The sequence below is a fragment of the Tachysurus vachellii genome, chromosome 12 (assembly GCF_030014155.1).
Source record: "Tachysurus vachellii isolate PV-2020 chromosome 12, HZAU_Pvac_v1, whole genome shotgun sequence".
In the NCBI taxonomy this organism is placed as follows: Eukaryota; Metazoa; Chordata; class Actinopteri; order Siluriformes; family Bagridae; genus Tachysurus; species Tachysurus vachellii.
Window position 1 is genome coordinate 14,520,896 of NC_083471.1, and position 18,986 is coordinate 14,539,881.

An 18,986-nucleotide genomic window follows, 5' to 3' on the forward strand; every position below is an offset into this window, starting at 1 on the left:
CATAGCCACACCATGTCTCTCTAACGTCTAACAAAGACAGGAGGTGATGGATGAAAGTGCAGACTTTTGTTTTATAAGTTGCAAAGAAAACAACAAAACATACCGACTAAAGCTGTGGCCGGCAAAGCAACAAACCCGACGCAACCTCAAAGCAGAACTTAAATAGTGCCACTGATTAGGGGAAGCACAGAACAGTGTTGTTGTTTTTCTCTTGCACAGAACAGTGTTGTTGTGTTTCTCTTGCACAGAACAGTGTTGTTGTGTTTCTCTCGCACAGAACAGTGTTGTTGTGTTTTTCTCGCACAGAACAGTGTTGTTGTGTTTCTCTCGCACAGAACAGTGTTGTTGTGTTTTTCTTGCACAGAACAGTGTTGTTGTGTTTCTCTTGCACAGAACAGTGTTGTTGTGTTTCTCTCGCACAGAACAGGAGCCTGTTTCAGAAAGAATGCTGTTCTGTTTTTTAACTGCTAGAGCGTGAAACAAAAACAGCAGCGCGACAAATAAACTGCTTACCTTTGGAGTGCGTACGTGTGTCTTTGTTTTTTAAAGTTTATCATTAATTTGATAGATGGCCATTTGTAAATAATTTACAGAAGATGAATTACATTTTGTTGTCCAAGTACCTGTTGTTTTGTTCAATGACAATAAAGTTGAATCTAATATAACCAATCTGATGATTTTTGATACAAAAGGAGGCAAATCGAGTTAACGGTCAGGAAAACCAGCTGAGTGAAGAAGGTTTTGTGTGTTTGTTACAGGGGGCTGTCTGTGTGAACTCTCACAATTAAGCTCGCGTTCTGAAAAGGTCTCAAAAAAAATCTGGATTTCGGAGTTAGTTGAATCAATGTTAAAATGATAGTTATTTTTCAATAGACATATTTTTTGTTTTTGTGTGAAAAGAGTGTGGGTGGTGGCAGTGGGGCTCATTGGGTGCTCAGCACCCCTAAAGCTCTGACCCTAGAATTGCCCGTTATGGATCTTATTGACTGTAAAGAAAAACGGTACTGCTCAAATAAAAATGCATAGGGACATGACCAAAAATCCACTCTGGGCTCAAAAGAATTAATACAGACTCTTCGTCAACAGGATCGTCCATAAAAGGACACACCATTTCGTTCATTTTACATTTATGGCATTTAGCAGACCCCCTTACCCAGAGTGACTTACATTTTGTTTCAATTTATACAACTGAGCAATTGTGTCCACAAAAGCTTGGTGGATTTGGGATTTGAACCCATGACCTTCTGATCAGTAGTCCAACACCTTAACCACTAAGTTACCACATCCCACATTCGCTTTGCTGCTCTCTGCGTAACTGAAATGTGTGCAATGAATGAGGTGTTTAAACGTCGCTTCCTCTTTAAAAAAGGGGAGGAGACCGACAGAAACTCTGGGTTTACCGAAGAAAACCTGCTCCCGACCAGGTTAGGTTCACATTGTAAGTTACTATGGTAACTGACTCTGAGTATAGGTTACCTCTCTTTCAGAAACGGGCTTGACTTAACCTGATTTCTCGGGTTTAACATACCCCCTTTCTGAAACGGAAACCCAGAGTTTCCCTCATTTCAGGGTTAACATACTCAGAGTTTACCCGAGGTAGTAGTTCGGATAAGCGGTAGAAGATGAACGAATGAATGAATACTCAGAGTTTTCACTTAACATTCTTTCTGAAACAGGCCCAGGTGTGTGTGTTCGATGAGACATGTGACGTACAGAGTTCTGAGTTCGGAACGGTTCTGTTTAACGGAGCATCGAATTGACTTTGGAACGGAATTCGAACCTTGCGTCATTAAATAAAAGTACAAACTTTTCACAATAGCGTCCCATTCACATATGTAACTCAATACTACGTACGTAATTAGCCACTACAATAACTATGGCTGAATCTCGTATTGTTCCACGAGAAAAGGTTTACCAGCAAATTTTTGCTGCTCAGGTAAGATATCTTAGAGCTATTTAAGTAAAAGTAACTTATTACTTTTTTAATTTAGAGAACGCAATGGCAAATAATAACGTTATATCTCGGAACTAAATAGACAATGTTGTTGTGTAGTAGCAAAATTGTTGTGTATGAATTTAGAAAATCTCCAGTAGTTCAGTAGACTAAAAATTTGTCAAAGCCAAATGTTTGTAGACAGCTGACCAATCACAGCCATGTAACCAAGCAGAATCTACACCTGAGTCTACTGTAAGCCAAGATTGACTGATAAAACGAGGACTCCAGTGTGGCTTTGGCTCAATTGGGGTAGGATCTCGCACCTTTGTGGACATGATTGGGCATTCTTCCAATTTGTGTTCAGTCAGCCACATGACCATTAATGAGGTCTGGGATGCAGACAACATCCTAGTTTATCTCAAAGGTTTTTAGTTGGGTTGAGGTCATGGCTCTGTGCAGGACACTGGATTTCCTCCAGACCAACCTTGGGAAACCAAGTCGTTATGGAACATATAAATTTAATTTGTTGCATACACAATTATACACAGTACGACATATAGTGAAATGCTTGTATGACTGTCCTAAAAAAATAAATAAATAAAGGAATAAAAACAAGGCACATGAATATATATATATATATATATATATATATATATATATATATATATATATATATATATATATATATATATATATACTGTTTGTGAACTCTAGAAATTCCTATATATATATTTCTTCTTATATTGTAAGAGTATATATACTGTTTGTGAACTCTAGAAATTCCTATATTTCTAAATAAATATGACCCAAAACATCATCAGATTTTCAAACAAGTCTTAAAAGTAAACAACGTGAACAAAATCAAACAAATGAGCCAACAACATTATACTTCTTCATTTAATTATCGAGAAAAATGTTTCAGCATTACATATCTGTGACTTGCAAAAGTATGTGAACATTTGCTTTCAGTATCTGTTGTGAGCCTTTATGCAGCAATAACTAAGTAAAGTCATTCCTCAGTACTAGTGTTAATTTCGTCACCTTAGTCTTAGTTTTAGTCTTGTGCCAAATGTCCTTGTTAGTTTTAGTCATATTTAGTCATTCACATATCTTTTTTGTTAGTCTTAGTTTTAGTCGACTAAAAGACATTTTAGTCTAGTTTTAGTCAAAAGAAAACTCAAGGTATCTCAGTCAAGTTTTAGTCGACTAAAAGTCTTTTAATTTTAGTCTAGTTTTAGTCAAAAAATTGTAGCTTGACCACATCTGGAATCTATTGTAAGAATAAATACAACGAGGCCTCACTAAATGCAATAATATCAGGAACACAAGTGTTATAGTGGAAATAAATAACTTAATGAAAAGCCTAAGATCAAAACTGTAGGTATATATATATATACGTATGTATGTATATATATATATATATATATATATATATATATATATATATATATATATATATATATATATATATATATATATATATATATATATGTGTGTGTGTGTGTGTGTGTGTGTGTGGGTGTGTGTGTGTGTATATACATATATATATATAAATTACCAACTTAATGCAAGTTATACATGGTATTGCACACACCATTATTGATGATATTTGGAGCAATATTACATGTTATTCTTAAACTTGATTCCCTTACATATACATTTGTTTTTAAGCCTAATTATTCATTTTGATTATGATGTGATTGTGACAGGGGCGTGGGAAGAGGTTTCAGGTTGGGGTGCTGAGTTTTTTCTGTCACCACTTTTGAATAAGAAACAATATCAAGGCTATAAAACTTGTCAAAACTCCGCGAATCACAAAAGTATCAGTGAGAAGTTGAGAACACTCGTTTAAACAGTGCATACACTTGAACTTGACTGCACATCACATTTTTTACTTTATTGATACTGCTTTTAATCGTAATGCAAAGACCGGTCATCGGGACATAAGCTGTCATGTACAATAAAAGAGCCTGCGCAGCGACAGGAAATATAATTTAACACAAAAAGCCTGACTAGACGGTGGACTTGCGCTCATGAGTTTTTATTTATTTTAATTATTTATTTTTTTGAGCGGCGTGTGGACGAATTCTTTCTACGCACACACTATTTTATTTCTTGATAACAGACCTCTGCGAACTAAATGTATATATATATATAAAATATTGGAACATTAATCATTACCAAGTATAATATATTTGACTGATCTGTTTGACTGCTTTTGGGATATATACAGCAAACAAGTTGAAATCCTTGTGGTCACAGCTTTTATGTGTCAACACTGTCTTCAAAGTAGGGATGATTTTAATCAAGAATTTTGAAATAAAAGTTGGTATTTTGGTTTAGTTTAGTGGCAGCTGACCACTGAGGAAAATCAAAATGGCTACCATTTATTAGACATGATTAAGTTGAAAAAAACATGTTGTTTTGTCAACTCTGTCAGACGTCAACTCTGTCAGATATTTTGTCTGAAGGTGTTGACATGTAAGCTGACGGAGTGGAAAAGTGCTCCCATATATTTATTAAGTAATGCTTGAAATTACTTTTGTAGACAAAAATATACCTGTGCCAAACAGATTAATTTCTGTTATTAGAAAACTAAAATTTTATTTAAAAATATTATTTTTGAAATAGATGACTTATACTAGGGGGCACGGTGGCTTAGTGGTTAGCACGTTTGCCTCACACCTCCAGGGTTGGGGGTTCGATTCCCGCCTCCGCCTTGTGTGTGTGGCGTTTGCATGTTCTCCCCGTGCCTCGGGGGTTTCCTCCGGGTACTCCGGTTTCCTCCCCCAGTCCAAAGACATGCATGGTAGGTTGATTGGCATCTCTGGAAAATTGTCCGTAGTGTGTGATTGTGTGAGTGAATGAGAGTGTGTGTGTGCCCTGTGATGGGTTGGCACTCCGTTCAGGGTGTATCCTGCCTTGATGCCCGATGACGCCTGAGATAGGCACAGGCTCCCCGTGACCCGAGGTAGTTCGGATAAGCGGTAGAAAATGAATGAATGAATGAATGAATGACTTACACTGAATATTGAAGAAAAACAGCCAATAATAGATTAAATATGAACTCCTTCTATACTCTTTAAAATTCATCCTAAATTGAAAATTTAAGAAGCTTCTTGAAAAAAATGACACGCGTACGGTTTTGCAATTTCTAGGCAAAGGGTGACTGCACTTCAGATGATAAAATATAACAGAGTTTTGATTTATTTTGGATGCTTTTAGTCACCAATATAATTCTCACAGTTACATTTGTGTTATGCCGTAGTTTGGACGAGTTTATTATTTATCTGTAATATGGAAAAAATATAAATAAAGAACAAGTGAGTGACCCTAAACTTTTGAATGGTAGTGTATAACAACTACATAACATGATATTATGATCTAAGTATACATGTTGATTGACTTAAAATATCTTAATATATTTCAAATATCTTAAGATATTTTATCTCTACTGTAGGCAGACATGGCTAGAGCAAAACTGTCAGTGGAGGAGCAAAGAGTACCAGAGAAAAAGGAGAGAAAGAATTAACAGTGACCCAGAAAGCAGAAGAGACCAGTTAGAAAAGGAGAGACAGAGATGGAAGGACAGGGTCCAAAACAAAAAAGTAAAACAAGCAGGAGAATTAGGACCAAGAATCCCTGTGTTAAAGTATAGATGGAATTTCAACAGACATTTCAACTAATTTAGATTTACAGAAACACTGACATTATGAGTCTGATTGTTAAATTTTTTCAGTGAGTCTTTGGAAGTAGTCAGGAAATGCATGGGGAGAATTCTGGATCCTGTTACACTTCAACATTTGTACACTATTAACACTATTACATACTTTTCTTAGTTAGATCTCAGCTTATTGTGTCCTCTTTCAAATCAGTTAGATTTACAGTTTAGTTTGAATATAGATGAGCAACAGAGGAGCTCCAGATACATTTGCTTTTTTCTTTTGATACCAGGAACATTTTGACATTTTCATGTGTGCCTTAAAGATCCTGTCACCAGGTACTTTTTGTTTGAAGTTTGATACCCTTTCCCTTGATACTCTCTCTCTTTTCTATGTTAAAACTAGGTAAATTAATTTAATAATTTATTCTAGGTAAATTCTTTAATCAGTTTAATTCTCGATTAGTTTGTCAACACCGTCAATTGTGTGTCAACACCGTTAATTGTGTGTCAACACCGTAAGATGAAGATTTTTTAATTTTTTAAAAAAAAGTTATGTTTCTTTTGTTCAATTGAGTGTGTTCATACATTAAAACACCATCTTATCTACATGCATCAGTGTCTTGTCTGCACAAAACCATTGATTGTATATATTAAAAATGAAAAAATCAGTATACTAAATGAAGGTAATTTAAAATGGCTGATTCCAAAACAATGTAAAATAATATTAAAAGTGCATACAATACAATTTATCACTTAACCTTGCTAAGGCACACCATTTCTACACACTTAAAGACTTTACAGTGTTGTTGAATTGATCAAACACACAAAAAACATATTGTACAAATGTCAACTTACTAAGCGAGTAAATGTACAATTTTATAAAAAGTGGTTGAATAAAAAACCTGTTCCTTTTCATGGTATGATAGATGAGACCCATGTTTATGAAGATATCCAGTTCAAATTAATGCAGAGTTGTTTGTCATTTTTCAAAAGTACTTTTGTCCCTTATCTCAAGAATCAGTGATATATATATATATATGTATATATATATATATATATATATACATATATATATGTATATATATATATATATACATATATATATATATATACATATATATATATATATTGAAGAAGCTGTTTATCCAACGTAGCAGTGACAAAATACACAATGCACTTTGGGTTCATCGGAGTCAAGAAGAACCCAGGACAAATCCCTCTCAAGCATTTTATACTGTTTTTCCTCTTTGTAGTTTAAATATGGTTTCACTTTGAATGTGTACTGAGCATAAGAACTGAGTGTCTCCCCAATGGCTGGGTCACACATTGTCATCTAGCCAGATGTCTTTAAATGTAAATCATGGTCACGTCCACCTTGTTTTGGTATTGTTACAGTTGTTATCACCCAAATAGCCAAATACTTTAAATGGTAATCACAGTCACATACCCTTTGTTTAGTGACAGTCCTTGATATCCTACTGCCGCTCCCATACTAACAATTTAATCATTTTTATTCATTTAGAGTTCTAAACGTATTACCTTATGATACTTAAGCCTTTTTAGGAACGAGCTCTTTCTGATGTGTATCTTGGAGTGGAATCTGGGTGTATACAATCTGTAATTTCTTACGACGGAAATAAAAGGAAAATATATGGAAATGTTAAAGTGCAGGATGTACATGTAGTGCACAGTATGTAGTGCAAGTTCATGCCAGAAGAGGTTGGGGCCCCTTAGTTCCAGTGAAAGGAAATCATTATTCAATAGCATACAAACACAAATTATACTCTCTTTCTCAATCACTGCCTCTCTGCATCTTTGTCCCTGTCTTTGGTACCAGTGTGCTTTACAACAAATATATCATACTTACGAGTTGGGTTGTAAGAGGTCAATGTTAGTGTGTTATTGTTGGCTTATTAATATATTAAAATATGTTTTTCTCTGTAGGCTCACTTGTCACTGTCTCTTCATGAGGGGAAGAGGAGGAGGGATGCTGCACATGCAGGTTGTTTGAGTGAGGACAACACCATTTGTGGAAACACAGGTACTGGAAACCTTCTGCCTCCTCTAAGCAGTCAAAATGGGGATGAGCAGTGCTCTGAGGACATCACGAGGTACAGTAGTAACTGCTAAAATGACAAAATAACAATAATAATAGATTGAGCTCTTGTTCATAATTTGATTATAGATTATCACAACTAGAGATTATGTAGCATACCTTTGTCCATGTTTTAGGAGACCCACAGAAAGAAAAAGCAAAACTCTGTACAGGATCCTCTGGTCAGGATCAAACCAGGGACCCTGGACCCCTGCTGCACTACTGTGTCATACTAGCTGAAAATGTTAAAATAAATGAACATGTAATCTAAGGATGTATATTCCCTATATTCTGATTTGTAATATACTCATTTACAGAAACCAGCTGTTTTCAGGAACAAAGCCTGTATTAAGTATGGACCAGGATGATCAGATGATGATTAGAGGACTGCCTGACAGAGTTGGTTGGTAGCATTCATAAATATTCTTTAATATCAACTCACATTCTCATTCATTAAGATGGCAATAACAGTCAATAATCTGTCTGCAGTTTCTATAAAGACCGACTCAGACATCATTGAGCGGCTCATGGAGAAAAGACAAACGGACCACACAGAAGCTGTCACTCAGTTTCAGATGGATCTTATTGAGCTCAGTGTGGTATATCACCTTCAGTACTGTAGAGAAAATGAATATTAAAATAGTTCTATTGTGACTACTTTAATAGCTGTCTCTCTGTTTTGTTCAGGGGTTTGAGTCTTTGTTAATAGACACTGGAGAAGATTTCCTTCTCAAAATCTCAGAATATGATGAGGAAGTGGAGAGACTGATGCAGAAAACAGAACACAGTGGAGATTTAATAGCCTTCAGCTATCAGGTGATACCATAGTGTGGCATGTCATATCGTCTACACAACAATCTGTTGGTAATAATTAATAATCATGATTCTCATTCAGGATCTACATGAGATTTGGACCTCTGTGAGCCATAAATCTGCTATGAGGAGAAATTGTATCCAGGAGTTGGATGAGCTCTTTGTCAAATATGAGAGTGAAAGAGCAGCAGTGGTAGCATATCAAAATGGACTTGTTATTATCATCATGTATAATAAGATTTTACATATCTACAGTATATACTGTATAAATTGCCTATGTTTTACAGATCACTGCAATCCTAAGCAAATACACAAAAAAGCTTGAAAAAATCAGTTATGTTATGCCAAGTGATGTCCACAGACTTATTAATAATGAAGCTATGGTAGGTCACTTTGGAATGTTAAAACAATCATGGTTCTATTAAGTGTGCAGTGTTTAACTCTGTGCATTTTTAATAGATGATAAATCAGGCATTACTGGCCAACAGACGAGCTGTTGCAAAATTGCATTTGAACCTGATGGAGAAGAATTTGCAGAAAGAGGTTCAGTGCCATTTCAGATGGGAGACAAATCTTCAGAACTGGAAAAAAATCAAGGCCGTCGCTGAACTTAGCCAGTTTAAGTAAATCCGTAGCTGGGCAGTGCTCTTAAATTTCATAGCAGGATCAGATCTATAATAAACTCTATAGTTTTTTTTTTATATTTAAAATAATAGAAATTCAGGGGAAAACACTATATACACACTTGTTATTCTTTATCTCCAGAGACTTTATGAACAGCCCTGAGACTCAAAACCTTAAAAATGTACAAGAGACTTTAAACACCATGCGGACAAAACAAAAAGCATACAGCAAACAGCGCCTCAACATCCTGGAGCAAGTCAGGTTAGATAGTTTCATATTGTAGTCAAACACAATGCTTAGCAGTTTAAAATACAGATCAGTTGAAGGTGAACATCATTTAAAATGTGAATTTTTTGCTCTTTATTTTCTTTTGCTACATGAAGAAATATGACCCCACCAAACTGTTCAAAGTCATTAGCTGCTGAATGGTACTCCTCTTTATCTTCGGTGAATGAGCAAATTGGTAAGAATATGCTAATATCCATAAATATATTAGTTTTGTATTTTCTTTTCCTGAATTTGTGATTTGTATTCCACTTTTTCCAGATTTCACGCACACAGAGACCATGACAAAACTGCATGAATATTATGAGAGTGCCTGGCAAGACTGTTACCTGGAAGTTGGACGCTTTGAGGTTTGCAATCTTTGTGAATGTATGTTTTAGTATTACATTTTATAGTATGAATTAAAAGTAAACTAAAGCTTGCATTATGCACTCATACAGAGTAAAGTGTCTAGCTATGGAGTCACCTCAGATGAGATACAGCACATTGTTAATAGTGAGATGGTGCCTCTTATTGGCAAGTGCCAGACTCAAGCAGAGGAGCATTTACAAGCAATGAAAGTAAGTTTACACTCTGTATTTGTTGAAAAGGTGCAATTTGTCTGTATTTAGATGTCAGCAATGTACTGTATATGAATATGAAAATACATCATATGATGTTTGAAGACATGGTGGAATTCTGTTACTGTACATTACAGAAAACATTTGAGGCTTTGTCCAAAACTGCTGCATTCTTGAGTAAGTTTTTGTTCGAGTTTGTGCATGGAGCAGCTAACGTTTGGGAGGTACACAGTGCACATCTGCAGGGGGTAGAGCAGCAGCTGCAGGATTCTCTCAAAGAAGTCAGCAAGAACTTTGAAGAAAAGAATCAAGTGAGACTGATACCATTGTCTCCAAACATGTTTGCCTTGAGATATAGTTCCTTAAAATTTACATAATAGTAAAAAAAAAAGATAATGAACAAGTGAATGTGACATCTGATAATGCAGATGCATGTCTTTTTTTTTACTGCCTATGCTGTTGTAAGAAAAAAGAGGCTCAGCTGGATGTGATGATGGACAAACTCAGGCAGGGAAGCACAGAGAATTCCCTCAAAACTAGAATGGAGCAGATCCTTCACCTTTTAGAGGAAATTAAAGAAGGGTAAACAGAAATTAATCACTTTATTTCTGTGTTGTAATCACCATAGCTTAAAGTTACATCAAATGTTTATACTTTTCCAGGTGTACCAATTTCTATAAGGAAGGAGTTCATAGAGTGGAGAGTTATCCTGAAATGGTCCTTAAAGAAATACATGCATACAGCATAGCAGTCAGTCAGTACTTCAAAGTCAATGAAGTATACAGTCAGGTACAGTTTTAGACCATCAGTTAGTCACATATACCAATTAATACATTACATAAGTATTAATTAGGACTTTGATTAATTCTATGTCTATATACTCTAGGAACCTGAGGAGCTTCAGATACTTTATCCTGCACTTATCACCAGTAAGTTAGAGGTTCTAGGGTTAGGTTTAGGATTAGGGTTAGGGTTTTTTCAACTGGTCTAATAATATTTTTATATTTCGCCTCTCACTATTCTGACTTTTCTAGGTTCAAGTCAGATATCTTGTATAAAGAAGACATCACCCTCAGTAAGTTTGTGCCCCAGCATTTTCAAGGAATGTTACTCCTCAAGCACACACTCCTGATTTTTGTTCACCCTTCTCTCCATCATGCTGTTTCTTTTTTGTTTTCTAGGAGAATATTGATTGTCTCTCACAGGAGAACAGAGACTCTCCAAACAAAGAATTTTTCACAACATTAAAGGGAAATGTCTACAGCTGCCTTGTCATACATGATGATGATGATTATGATGATGATGAAGAACATTTGAATGCTATGGAAGTGGAAGCGGCTTTGTTTCCAAAAAGTCTCATAGTTGAATTGCAAAGAAAGTAAGAAGATTTTTTAAAACAACAAATTAATAATACCTCTATGTGTTTTTTTCACTATCTAAGACTGGTTTGTGTCCCAATGTCAGTGTGAGAGAGGAATTCTTTAATCACCTTGAGGAGAGGAATCAGGAAATTCTGAATCACACAGTGACCATTTTGGAAGCTACGAAAGAGAAGCTGAAGGCTGAACTAGACCTCCGCATCCATCTCCATCAATCTCGAGCTAAGAGCATTGAAATGGACGTTCACAATGTCCGAGCAGGTGTGTGAATGTCAACAGAATGTCCTTCTGATGTGTGAATATTTGGTTTGTATTTTGAAAGTGCGTATTTCAAAGCTTGTCTATCTGTTTGTAAACTGTCTATGTGGTGTTGCCAGCTGAATTGATCTTGCATCAAGATCGTGTGGATAGACACTGCAACGGTGTTCTACAGGCTCTTGCTGATTTGCGATCTGACTTCAACAGCTTCCAGGTCACACAGCGCGAAATAAATGAAAACTTTCGTACAAAAATCTACAGCATGGAAGACACATTATACACTGCTACCAAGTCTGACATGTAAGTGCTTCTGTGCTAATAACAATATAACATCGCCTCAGTTGTGCACTAATACAGAATTTTTAAATCTGTTTTCTTATGTGTGTTTTAACAGGCTGGTAAAACTCAGGGCTTCACTACAAATCCACTTGGAAAAACATATCAGTATAAACCAGGAATTACAGAGGCAGTTTAGACAAAATCTGGAGATCAGATTAAAGGGTCTTAGAGAGGCCAATGCAAAATTAATGAAACATTTCAAGTATGTTAATAATATTTTTCCTCTTTTGTTTTAAACATATCAGGAAACAAATGATTAACCATTCTCTTTTCTTCAAAGGCTGTTTGCTGAAGGTGGTAATTTTACCCCCGAAGAGATTGAGCAATACAGAAAGCATCTGGAAAAGATGGCTAAGCACATTGACACAGCTGATGCGGCTCTAATGCAGGACATGGAGGGCACAGAGTCTAAATGCCTGGACAAGGTAAAGTACACAATATGAGTGATAATCCTATTAAATAAATAAAAGTCTATTATTTACCAGATTTTAAATACTGATGTTTTTGTTAATCCGGTCAGGCAAAAGAGGTCATCAGTAAGTTTGAAGAGAAGCTCCAGTCTCTGAAAGTGGATCTAATGTTCCTGGAGAAAATCCAAAGAGTACTCAAAAGCACAAAACTGCAGATTAAGTCAGAGGTACTTTACAACCATTTTGCAGGTTCATAAGAATTCTCTGCCACAAGCATTATTCTATGATTTATGATTATATGTAATATTTCTCCAGGCCATGAAGAGCAACACTCACAAAAAAATTATCGACACTGTGATGAATGAACTGAAAGAGAGGGTCCATGCCTACACCCAAAGCAGTCTGGATAACAGGGTACAGTCTGTTTACAGTGATCAAAAGCTGGCCTTATGTATGTAAGAATGTATGTGTAATTCTAATGTGTATTCTTCAAATGAATGCATTACAGGTAACATCTGGTGACATTTTTAGTTCCCTGATAGGAGAACTCAGAAAGAGAAGTCAGTATCTGGACTGTTATTTGGTATGTTTGTGCACAACTACTCATTCTATGAAAATTATGAGGACAATGATTGTGGCCATCTCTTTCTTTATCATCATCATCATCATCATCATCATCAATGGCATTATTATTTCTTGCCTGCAGAACCCATCTACGGCTGTTCCACTACCTGACGCTCCTCTGCAGGGGGTGTTTGCGCTGGCTACACGGTCCCATAGGCAGGGAATGAGGGGCAGCCCTTCTGCAGATCCCCTTCTCCAGCCCAGCTGCATGGGAGCTGACTTTTTAGATGACAAGGCAGTAGAGGTGATCAGAGGACTGCAAAGGTAAAGAAAGAACATGAGCAAAACAGCTTGATAATTGAGATATTTCTTAAATTTTATGTGATTTAATAAATAATTATGATTATGATTATAATTAAAAAATCACTAATGCAACTCTTAACTTCTTCTTGGTAAATTTCAAACTCCAGTACTGTTATTTTGTCTTAAAGTGGTTTCAACATTTCGGTAATGCCCTCTCACAAGTAACACAATGAATTTCAACTCAAAATGAAAGTGAAAAAAGGAAGAAATGAATCACGACACACATTACATTATTTTGTTCTTTCCATGTTTCAGGATAAGCAAACCTCAAGCTTGCCAAGAGGCCAGTGAGGAGCTTAAAGAGACAAACTTGTCAACAGTAACAGGTACATTAATGTTTTCTTTAGTCTTTCTCCCTAAGAGTCAATGGCTTGCTTGCTTTAAGTTTCACAGTGTGTAACATGACGTCTGCTAGTCCCAGTAGGTTATGATGACATTAACCGCATGGTTTGTCACTTAAAATACTTTTTACAGAGTTTTTGTCCAATTCCTCAAGCTTCCAAAAACTTGCAGTATTTAAAAAGGGGGCCTAAGCATATAAAATTCGGGTGTTTCACAAGTGTTACATCAAAGTTTTGATCTAGCTTCTTTTCTGACCCACCAGCTCCTGACCATCCAAGCCCTCCACCAGGTCCAGGTCAAAGGTCAGGGAAAAACAGAAACCCGTCCAGCTTAAGGTCTCTGCACAGGAAATCAGATGAGTCACTCAACTTACAGAAGTGAGTTTTCACTTCACTACAGATCATTTTATATAGTACATTAAAATGGAGGAAAATTCTAACAGAGCCAGTATCCATTTTATGTACTTCGTTGAGAAAATAATTCAGTGTATATTGGTCAACATTTAAATATTCTTTTTTCCAGTGTGAAGAGGCTGACCATGCCCACACGATTTGATGAAAGATTCCAAGTGTTTGGTCCTAAACCTGATGATCAAAAAGAAATGTAAATAACTTTTTTGTTGTACACTTTACTCTTAGTTTATGGCAGTATAAGACTGTGTATAACTGGGCAAGTGATTTGTGTCTTTTCAGGGTCACTTTTAAGGGCTTCATCGCTAAAATTCTGTGGGAAGCTAATGACCTTCTCCTTCAGGTGGCTGAGGTATACCCATCTCTTGAATTATAGCACAAAGAATAAGTACACTTCTGTGCTAAGAATAATTCGATTAAATCAACTCACTTTCAGGAATTCTACCAGAAAACGGAGTACCGCTTGTTCAGCCGTCCTCAGTATATTCTGGAATCATTTGAGCTGTGTGCTGAGGACTTGAACAAGAGACTCCTTGTCTATCAGAGCCAGTCTCATGAGTACCACCATGGCTGTGTACAAGGTGAGCCTCTGTCCTTCATAATGCTAAGAAACTATTTCATGTATTTATAATCTCTAGACTTTGTTGTAACACGTCGGCGGTCAGGTGCCTCTTTAATTCAACATCAGATTAAAGTTCAGAATGAGACAGATTGCTTTCTTGGGAAACAAATATTACCCTAAACTTATTTAATATAGAATGACTATTTGTAGCCAGGAGTTGATGAAGCACTGGCTCTGATCTCTTGGTAAAAGAACTCCTGTAAAAGAACGACACTAGCCAGTGACTGTTATCTGATACCTTACGTATTCAGAAGATGCTGCTCTCCCTTACAGCACATACAGTAGCTGTAACTAAGTTAAACTAAACTAAGTTAAAATTTACTGACTGTAATTTTTCAAGAAGTACTGTTGAACCTAGTGTTAATTTCGTCACCTATTTTTAATTTAGTCTTAGTCTTAGTCTTGTGCCAAATGTCCTTGTTAGTTTTAGTCATATTTAGTCATTCACATATCTTTTTTGTTAGTCTTAGTTTTAGTTGACTAAAAGTCTCGTCATTTTAGTCTAGTTTTAGTCAAAAGAAAACGCAAGGTATCTTAGTCAAGTTTTAGTCGACTAAAAGTCTTTTAATTTTAGTCTAGTTTTAGTCAAAAAATTGTAGCTTGACCACGTCTGGAATCTATTGTAAGAATAAATACAACGAGGCCTCATTAAATGCAATAATATCAGGAACACAAGTGTTATAGTGGTAATAAATAACTTAATGAAAAGCCTAAGATCAAAACTGTAGGTATATATATATATATATATATATATATATATATATATATATATATATATATATATATACACCTACATATATACACCTACATGTAGGTATATATATATATATATATATATATATATATATATAAATTACCAACTTAATGCAAGTTATACATGGTATTGCACACACCATTATTGATGATATTTGGAGCAATATTACATGTAATTCTTAAACTTGATTCCCTTACATATACATTTGTTTTTAAGCCTAATTATTCATTTTGATTATGATGTGATTGTGACAGGGGCGTGGGAAGAGGTTTCAGGTTGGGGTGCTGAGTTTTTTCTGTCACCACTTTTGAATAGGCTAAGAAACAATATCAAGGCTATAAAACTTGTCAAAACTCCGCGAATCACAAAAGTATTAGTGAGAAGTTGAGAACACTCGTTTAAACAGTGCATACACTTGAACTTGACTGCACATCACATTTTTTACTTTATTGATACTGCTTTTAATCGTAATGCAAAGACCGGTCATCGGGACATAAGCTGTCATGTACAATAAAATAGCCTGCGCAGCGACAGGAAATATAATTTAACACCAAAAGCTGCCTAGACGGTGGACTTGCGCTCATGAGTTTTTAGTTATTTTAATTATTTATTTTTTTGAGTGGCGTGTGGACGAATTCTTTCTACGCACACACTATTTTATTTCTTGATAACAGACCGCTGCGAACTATAACACACCGTTGCCATGAAAAACAGAGCGTTGCCATGGACATACAGGATTCTAACCGTAGAGACGGAGCGCACTATTTACCTGTAACTTGAACAACAGCGCGAAGCCGCGAACTCGTTCTGAATATTTTAAAGGCGTAACAGCTGATGAAAAAGCAGAGACAATTGTAGACGAAAATGAAGAGAGATTTTATCTTCGTTTTTATTTTATACAAAACATTTTCGTCTTGTCTTTTTTCGTCAACAATAATGCATGTTAATTTAGTCTTAGTCAGCGTTTTGGACAGTGGTGCAGTCTTGTCATCGTCTCGTCTTAGTCATGAAAAAAAAGGTTGTTGACGAACATATTTCGTCTCGTCTCGTCTGACGAAATTAACACTAGTTGAACTCTGCCTGTTTAAGGTTCTTTGGTATTTTGTTTTATTAAGTATACTTTTAAAAATTTGTCAGAATTTATACAGATTTATACTTGCTCATATTTACTTCTCATAAATACTTTGCAAAGGACCAAAACTGACTATGTGCCATAAAAGTAAAGATTATTATTACTTCAATTCTATGTATAGAGTTCTGTAAGCAGTTGAAAGCCATTGAGGAGATTGTCTGTGATATACCTAAAGCGCTTCTAACAAAACTGAGGGATCAGCATTTGGAGGACCTGAGCAAGAGTTTGTCTCTCATCCGTCAGCAGTTTAAACAGACTCAGCAACAAAGTGATCAACAGAGGGTGAGTGGAATTACTCTGTATGCTTTACACTTCTATTATATGAATAATATTTTAATAAGTTGTTTACTCCATCTCCCTCAGAGAAAACACAGTGGTCAGCTGTCTGTACGTCTGAGCCACCCGGCTTGTGAAGAAGAACTGAACAGGCTGGTTACAGCTGAGGATGACAGGCAGGAGGAACAGAGGAAGGCTATTGAGAATAACAGACTGGAACTCCAGGTCATACACACTTGAAACCGCTAAATCCACTTATATAGCTGTAATCTGTGAATGTTGTAATAGTTTTGTTTTCTTCCTAAAAGGCCTGCATTAAGAAGAATGCAGTTGAGTTTGTGACTGCACTTGCCACATTGACAGAGAGTTTACTCTTCCAGTTTGACAACATACTGACTGTCGATGAGATCCAAGGTGGATGTAAGTGGTCTGTAATGAGGCTTGGTGTTGTCTTAGAAATATGTAGCAAATCAATAACTTGAGAACTCTTTCTGTTTGCAGCAGTAGAACCACAGCGGGAAAGCATCACAAAACTTGTTCGTCGAACACAAGCAGGTACTCTACAGGAGGAGCATGATAAGAGACATTTATTGGCGAGAGGGAGCAGGTTAGGACTGATACAAGGAATCTTGTATAATGTTTGCAGTCAGTGGTGCATGTTAGAATTCACAATTTTCCTTTTACAGAACATGGCCAGGCATCAGTTACTTTGGAACCACCGATGGCTCATCTGTCAAGCAACAGAAACAAAAGACCACCACCATCACTACAGCTAAAACTACATTGGCACAGCTTAAGGTTATGGAGGTTCGAAATGCACTGCATCAGGTAAATGGCCAATACTGCATTTGTATGCTGCAAAGCACACCAGTTCTTTTGTTGATAAGGTTTCTTTGCGGGTAAGAAATTCCTGTGTTGGTGGTGTTAACTGCATGTATCTGTTTGACCCCAGAATTATGAGCAGAGAATCATGGGGGAGTTTGAGTACGTGGAGAAATTCAGGCAGGAACAGGAGGCAGAGATGTTCCATTGGCAAGAGCACTGGAGAGAAGAACTGAAGACCCTTGCTACACTCAAAGCAGAATGACTGCGAGGGACTAGCAAACCTTCTCAAATGTATATGTGGTGACAATAAAGGCTTCTATGCCCCAATTTCATTAATTCTGTGTGAGGAACAACTGGAACACCCAGTCCTGTACGTCGGCCGGAAACTGTCTCTAGCGTGAAAAATAAACCCCTGATTTTTGACCCTAACTTGACCCTGCTCTGTCTGTCTGTGCCTTTGCAGTAAAGAGTTTCTTCAAACTGTAGTATTTCTTTTTATGAAATATCTTATTTGTAAATAAAGGATTATACATTATAGTATAAAAGCCACATGTTAAACTGTGTTCCCAGGTAAAGTAATAAAAAAGTAAGCAAAATAGCACACCAGTTTACTTTAACTGGACCTTCCTTCAAAGTATTCAGAAAAATTTCAAGACATTGTCCTTAAATGAGTGTTTTGTAATAGTAATGCTAGGAATTTGAAGAAGTGAATTTTGTATCCTGAATTTTCCCCCAATCTCTCTAAAATCTCTTGTGGATCTGAGGTGTTTTGTCCTTAAATGGTAAATGATATAAATGTTAATCTGCATTAGGTGCATATTTACCTCCTAATATTAGTTTACATGTAACGATAACATAACGACCTCTGGAATCAGAAATAATTTTTGTTGGAATTAATGGTAATTGCTTCCAAACAAGTATAGCTGAACCTCTGGATTTAAAATCATAATTAGAGTGAAATATGTTTTAGCTGGCTTCCACGCAGCTGAAATTGGTCTTGATTCTTTAATTGTGTCTCTTGCAAAAAGACAATATCTGTCCCTAATCTTCTAAAATGGGCCATAATATAACCTTGTTTTATTCTCCATGAGGGAATTGTCCAACACATCCTCAAAAAAGTAAATAAAGACACTTTACCACAAAGCTCTGTTGAGTCCCCGGACCAGCCTCACAAACTTATTAAAGCAAATATATACACACCTATTTTATTTGTGTATGAGCTATAATAAAATCATAAATTAAATGGAATAGCCTGATAAAATAATATGGAGTAGAAATAAAATAAAAAATATTCTTTTTTCACTTTACCCAGGTCAGTTTACTTGTCTCTTTTGG

The 18,986-nt window shown here is 36.1% G+C and overlaps 1 protein-coding gene across 1 annotated transcript; it reads left to right on the top strand.

Annotated features, from left to right (window-relative positions):
* Nucleotides 1–1,705: 1,705 nt before the first annotated feature.
* On the top strand, nucleotides 1,706–17,986 carry LOC132855280 (coiled-coil domain-containing protein 180-like). The gene is given in 37 exon segments (XM_060884127.1): nucleotides 1,706–1,936; nucleotides 7,545–7,711; nucleotides 8,013–8,098; nucleotides 8,185–8,294; nucleotides 8,383–8,511; nucleotides 8,591–8,701; nucleotides 8,796–8,891; nucleotides 8,968–9,131; nucleotides 9,274–9,393; nucleotides 9,516–9,595; nucleotides 9,679–9,767; nucleotides 9,858–9,977; nucleotides 10,115–10,288; nucleotides 10,444–10,559; nucleotides 10,640–10,766; nucleotides 10,864–10,917; nucleotides 11,023–11,076; nucleotides 11,078–11,355; nucleotides 11,442–11,617; nucleotides 11,734–11,914; nucleotides 12,009–12,155; nucleotides 12,234–12,378; nucleotides 12,474–12,590; nucleotides 12,679–12,777; nucleotides 12,872–12,946; nucleotides 13,070–13,251; nucleotides 13,546–13,616; nucleotides 13,895–14,009; nucleotides 14,155–14,235; nucleotides 14,325–14,394; nucleotides 14,479–14,623; nucleotides 16,672–16,832; nucleotides 16,914–17,051; nucleotides 17,135–17,246; nucleotides 17,328–17,433; nucleotides 17,513–17,654; nucleotides 17,779–17,986. Coding segments are annotated over 37 exon segments (4,533 nt in total). The 5' UTR covers nucleotides 1,706–1,876; the 3' UTR covers nucleotides 17,914–17,986.
* The last annotated feature ends 1,000 nt before the right edge of the window (nucleotides 17,987–18,986 follow it).